Here is a 6,081-nt window from a genome sequence, read left to right on the forward strand (position 1 = left end):
GGAACATATAAAGCCATTGATTCAATTTTGTCTAACATTAATTTTATTTTTTCCTTCCCTAAGACCTTTACATTCTCACCATTTGCAATTGAAACTTGAGAAGGGTTTGCAAAATTTTCAAATTTTTGAGACTTAGACACATGGTTGGTCATATGATCTGTGGCACCCGAATCTACAACCCAAAAATCATGCAACATATTTATTTTAAGAGCAGTTTTAAAGGCTTTCATGATACCTTGCATGTCCTCTTGGGGTATGGATCTCGTGTCTTCCAAGAACCCTGCAAACTTGCCGAGCAATGTCGTCGAGTTCCCTTCTTCTATGCTATCAGCACGATCACTTCCAGCAACTCCTTTCTTGATTTGAAGATACGACATAAACTCGTTCATGAGTTCAGCAGGATTCGCTGTGAAGTTCTTGAGTGGATCTGGCCCATTGGAGGTGGAGGTAGACGCATGATTCGCTCGATGTGGAGCACGGTTCATCCTTTGCACACCCTTGTTGTCCTTCATGAACTCAGGCTTTAACTCTGGGTGTAAGATCCAGCATGTGTCTTTGACGTGACCTATATTATTGCAGTGTTGACACTTCAAGTTCGGATGTTTTCCTTTGTACCTCTTTTCGTTGGTTATATATGCCCTAGCCTCAGGTACACTGGTCGTTGTACCTATGTTCATGACTTTCCTTCTTACTTCTTCCCGTTGAATCGTCGCACACACACTGGTGAAAGAAAGAAGCTCAATGTTCATGAGTATGTGACATCGAAGATCTTCATACGTTGAATCAAGACTAGACAAGAGTTGAAATATCTTGTCTTCTTCTGCTCTCTTTCGTAGCAGTGCTGCGTTGGTTGTGTGAGGGCGATAGATTTCCAACTCATTCCACATGCTTTTCATGCTTCCTAGGAGTTGCACAAACGGTTTGCCATCTTGCTGCAGATCGGAGATGTCCTTCTTTAATTGGAAGACCCGTGCAGCATTGTTTTGGCTGCCATACATTTCCTTGACCGCTTCCCATAGCTGGTACGAGGATTCTGAATAGCTGAATATTTCAGCTAATTTACGATCCATGGAATTCAAAAGCCATGACATAACCAGCTGATCCTTGCTAAGCCAGGATTCATAGTTTGGTGAGGAAGCATCAGGTATTTTGAAGCTTCCATTTATGAACCCCAGCTTGGACCTTCCACCTAGCGCCAAAGACACAGCTCTCGACCAAGGCAAGTAATTAAACTCATTCAACACGACTGAGCTTAATCTTTGATTTGGGTTGACGTCCACCTCATGCACGTTCATGGAGGAAGGCTCCTGTGAGCTTTCAGCTTCGGATATCAGCGGATTGCCTTCAGACATTTTGAGGATTGAACACGCTCGGATAGCAGTATAGCAGACGCAGGTTAATTTTCCTGCTCTGATACCATATTGAATTTCAAGGATTGAATTATATTTCCCTTGTGTGTTCTTTTACAATTGTACAACAATATATAAGAGGATTAACCTCTTGCTTTACACCACAACGGCTGGTTTAGGGAAAAATAAAATAACATCCCCTTGAATTAAGGGAGATGATTAAGGAAGAAAGCACTCTTGAATTATGGAAGTTGTCTGGCTTAGGGAATAATAAAATAACATCCCCTTGAATTAAGGGAGATGATTAATCCCTTGAATTAAGGAAGTTGTCTGGCTTAGGGAATAATAAAATAACATCCCCTTGAATTAAGGGAGATGATTAATCCCTTGAATTAAGGAAGAAAGTGCCTTCCAATAATGCCACAAGTAGAATGAAAGGATTTTGAAATTGCAGATGAAAGATTTCATTAATAACATCTCATACACTGCAGGATTAATCTGAAGCCAGTATTTTATAGCACAAATATATAACAGATACATGTTTCTCCACATCCATCCTTAAAATATACACTATCGTTAGCATTCTTCCGCATTGCACGCTCGCAAGACACTGCCTGGATTTTTCCTTCCGTATGAGTTACTCTGTTTGCACCAGGAAGGCCCCGAATGTAATCATTTGCATCGACGCTCACAGCCTTGAAACTGGTAAGCCTGCATTGGAACACAAGTCTCAGCACAGATGATTTTCCTGCATGATGTTGGCAAAGTTTTGAAGGCTTATTACCTAAGGCCTTCGAGTTGACAATGCTAGGACTGGCAGCTGGTGGTGGAGCATTCTCGTTGAGAAATGGTTCTACCTGGTTTGGATTCGACCAAACAGGGTATCCTTTAATTTTTCCCTGAATCATAACAATGTAAGGCATGTCAGTACTTTAGTGCCAAAGCTGCAGACAAAATTTTGAAGCCATTTTTGAATGATGTGAGCTATTTCAAATGCTGCGATTCTATTTAATTTCTTTTCTGCCTTTTTCCGATAGTTACATTGGTGACATACCAGGACATTGAGGGCAGCTAGTGTTGCCATTCCTTCACGAGTCCACTACAAAGACCGGAAAGGGACACGGTTACTCTCTGATCTGAGTTATTCTAATTACTCACTTGATAAGGCAACAAATCTTTATGTTCTCAAATAGAATCCTTAAAAGTGTTTGAACGTAAACAACATGGACAGCAATTACCTTCGAAGCAGAAGCAATGTGAGGTACCACAACAGCATTCTTCAGGTCGGCAAGACCAGGTTTCATGTAAGGCTCATCCTGATACAACACCATTTACAAACCACTTAAATATCATAGATGGTGTCCAAAAGAAGATTGGAATTCGACAAGGAATTAGGTGCGCTTTTTTACCTCAAAGACATCCAGGCCAACTCGAAACATAGGGTTTTGTTTCAAATGTTCTACAAGAGCCACTTCATCAATCACAGGCCCTCTGCTACAGTTTACAAGGACTGCTTCCTGTAGATATATCCGACACATTATTCAACAGGTAAATACATTCCAGGTGTATACGTAACATAATACGTATGTGCATTATACAAATAAGAAGTGTTATTTCGAACTTCACCTTCTTCATAATTGCCAGACTGTTTTTGTTGACCAGATGATAAGTGGTTTTATCCAGAATTGGGTGAAGGCTTATCTAGAATAAGAATAAAAAACCACACCATTATAAAGGGGGTAAGAAGAAATGAAAAAAGAGGGGTGAGGAGAGCGAAAGCCCTACCACATCTGCTTCTCGGAGCACCTCCTCCATGCTTGATGCTCTTTTCCAAGTCACGGGCTGTTCACCATTAGCTTTTAGGAACTGACCGTAAGCTGGAACAATGGAACATACAGGTATCAGCAAAGTGTGGAGCAAGAAGATTTATGCAATAAACCAACTGGACGTGCCTGTAACAAACTTTTCTAGCCGGGTAGCCTGGTATAGATCATAGTAAATTAGGTTCATCTTGAAACCTTCAACCTGTTAGAAATCAACAGTAATTTCAGTTGCATTTGCGGTTATTCACTAATTGGAATCACTTATTAAGATCATCAACGATAAGTTGTAAACAATTAGCAGGGGATAAAGGAAAAGAAAGTTGAAAAATTCAAATAACGGTTAGTTCTGTGATTGTCAATACATAGTATGTATTCAAGATGGTTGATCTATCTGTCACACAACTGAACGTATATGAAGCATTCCCCCAAGCCTACATTATAGAAGGGAACAATGCAGTAGAACTTGGACAGGTAGCAACTGTTTACAAAATCTTTCGTGTTCCTGGTAAGTTATATCATCCCAAATTCTGATTAAAATTCCTGTAAAGTCCATTAATTTTGTAAAAATCCTACTTCAAGGTGCTTAAAACAAGTTTATGCATGCCAATCACTAGACTAAGACCTGGTTTGGTACTGAGGTGATTCTGAAAAAAGCTGGGAGCTGTTTTTGTGTTTGGTAAACACTCAGCTTCAGCTTTTTTTCACAGTTTTGGGTGAAAAAAAGCCAAAAACAAGAAGTTGCAAAACCCAGCTTTGAAAAATCAGCTTTTTTTCACATCTGTTTTACATAAAAGTTTATCAAACACTCTAATACTGCTTTTTTTTTTTCAAAAGCACTTTTACAAAAAAGTTTACCAAACACTCTGCTGCTTTATTTCACAGCTGCTTATTCTCACAGCACAGCAGAAGCAGCTTTTTTTCAAAGCACAGCAATACCAAACCAGCCCTAAGCCGTTATCAGATGAACCAAACATAAGATTCAACATATTGGACCAGGAAAAATACCATCATTCTGGCATATGCAGAACCTATACGGCCAGCTCCAATCACACCGACAGTTTGCCCTTTGAGCAAGTTTCCCACAAATCTGCCATGGTAAAAGAAACAAATTAAGTTGTAGTTCATGTAACATGAAAGGACAAATGATGAATTGATGGTTAACGGTAAACAAGGTAGTCATACAGATTAGGAAGCCATCCATCGTATAAGCCGGCCCTCATAAACTCATCCGCTTCAACTATTCTTCTAGCGGCCGATAAAGAAAGTGAAGCTGCCAGCTCTGCTGTAGTTTCTGTAAGTACTCCCTAACCATACAAGCAACAAATTCATTTCAATATCCCGAATTCTCCCAACAGAAATCTGCAAGCATGTTGGTTGCGATTCACTTGTCATGTTTTAATTGATTCTTAGTTGCGAAATTACTCTGGTGCTGCGAAATCTCCCGTTGAAAAGCCAACATGGTGTTTTTCTAAAGTATTGTGCTTGAAATGTTTTTCTTTAAATTTGACATTATCAAAGACTTAACATGTGAAAAACGCGGAAAAAAAAGAGAGTAAGAGTGAAAAACTTACAGGTGTGTTCCCAACAACAACTCCATACTTGTTAGCAGCATCAACATCCACATTGTTGTAGCCAACGGCCATGTTGCTGAAGGCTTTGCCTCCTGCCCTGCTCAGTGCTGAGAACAAAGTCTCTCCCCAGTCTTCTGTCAACTGAAAACCAAAACCACAACCCCCACTCAACAACCTTGAATAATAAAAAGGGAAATTCACGTATAAGTCCCTCGAAACTCTCTCTCATAGTTAAAAACACTATTTTGAAGATGGAAACCCCTTGACGCAAGCGGCTTCCACTTCAGTTAGTCAAGAGCATTCACCCTTACAAACTCAACTGTTAATGCATGTGACTATTATTGCCCCATGCATTATATGTTGATAAAGTGACCCTTTTTTCCTTCTAAAGTTTGATTCTTAAAATGTTTCTCGCGAATATTAACAACTCCGAAGGGTACCACACTAATTACAATAATAAGAAATCAAAATTATAAGGGTCAAAGAAGAAGAAAGAAGAGTCTAAGATTTTACCTGTCCAATAACTCCATCACACTTATCTCCAATTAGAGCAATGATATCCTCAACAGACAGAATTGTTTTCTTCTGTGTGCATATCTAAATACACAACCATTAAACATTTTCTCATCAAATTCACAAAAAACTGATCCAAAATCCAAAAAAAAAATTAAAAAAAAAAGGAAATATTACCTCAACTCTGCAATCCTGCTCAATTAAGAGATTGATCCAGCGAGTTCCAGGCATGGGTTTTGTGCTGACAACTCTGTATTTGCCACTGGGATTCCACACTTCAATTGAAACTGGCTTTGCCATTGAAAATCTTTGTCAGCAGCTCAAGGGGTATGCAGTATGCTGACTGTGGAAGCACCGAGAGCAGTGTCTTTAAAAACTTGTGGTTCTAATAACAGTGATGATATGGTGCGGTGTGGTGCACAATAAGATGTATGTCTTCACTCGTAAGATTGACTGCGACTGTTGACTGTTGATATGTGGTTGAGTGGAGCTATGGATCTGAAGGGTGCAGGTTTAGATGGTGGCTTGGTGGATATTGTGAATATTTTCTGTACAGATAGGATGTGTGTTTTAAATTGAGAGGTGGAGGTGAGGTGGAGGAGTGTTCATGCTTGGAGGACCTCTCATTGTGAATAAGATAACGGTGGTGACATAGCTTATTGGGTTGGATGACACGTAACCCTTTTGCCATTTGGTTTTTTTTTTTTTAAGGAGACAACTGGTGGCAACACACGATTATCCATTCCTTTCGGGGGCCGAAAAGACCCACAGGCATTTCAGCCTCCATATGGGTATAAGTCTGGCTTCCACACTAGCACCAGCAGC

At 39.8% G+C, this 6,081-nt stretch overlaps 1 protein-coding gene across 1 annotated transcript; it reads right to left on the reverse strand.

Moving 5' to 3' along the window:
• Positions 1 to 1,797: 1,797 nt before the first annotated feature.
• Positions 1,798 to 5,809, reverse strand: LOC137725149 (glycerate dehydrogenase-like). The gene is made up of 13 exons (XM_068463740.1): positions 5,434 to 5,809; positions 5,257 to 5,340; positions 4,744 to 4,884; positions 4,355 to 4,476; positions 4,178 to 4,259; positions 3,302 to 3,374; positions 3,135 to 3,226; positions 2,976 to 3,050; positions 2,759 to 2,866; positions 2,588 to 2,665; positions 2,404 to 2,448; positions 2,134 to 2,248; positions 1,798 to 2,060 (listed from the first exon to the last, which is right to left on the reverse strand). Exons 1-13 carry the CDS (start codon positions 5,554 to 5,556, stop codon positions 2,038 to 2,040), a joined length of 1,161 nt encoding a protein of 386 aa, XP_068319841.1. The 5' UTR covers positions 5,557 to 5,809; the 3' UTR covers positions 1,798 to 2,037.
• Between the last annotated feature and the right edge of the window lie 272 nt (positions 5,810 to 6,081).

Source organism: Pyrus communis, chromosome 2 (genome assembly GCF_963583255.1).
Source record: "Pyrus communis chromosome 2, drPyrComm1.1, whole genome shotgun sequence".
In the NCBI taxonomy this organism is placed as follows: domain Eukaryota; kingdom Viridiplantae; phylum Streptophyta; class Magnoliopsida; order Rosales; family Rosaceae; genus Pyrus; species Pyrus communis.

Coding starts and splice junctions, on each gene's coding strand:
- LOC137725149 (XM_068463740.1), bottom strand. CDS start 5,556: ATGGCAAAGCCAGTTTCAATTGAAGTGTGGAATCCCAGTGGCAAATAC. Junction 4,260..4,354: donor GATGGATGGCTTCCTAATCT/GTATGACTACCT, acceptor TTACCATGGCAG/ATTTGTGGGAAACTTGCTCA. Junction 2,249..2,403: donor TAGCTGCCCTCAATGTCCTG/GTATGTCACCAA, acceptor GTTATGATTCAG/GGAAAAATTAAAGGATACCC.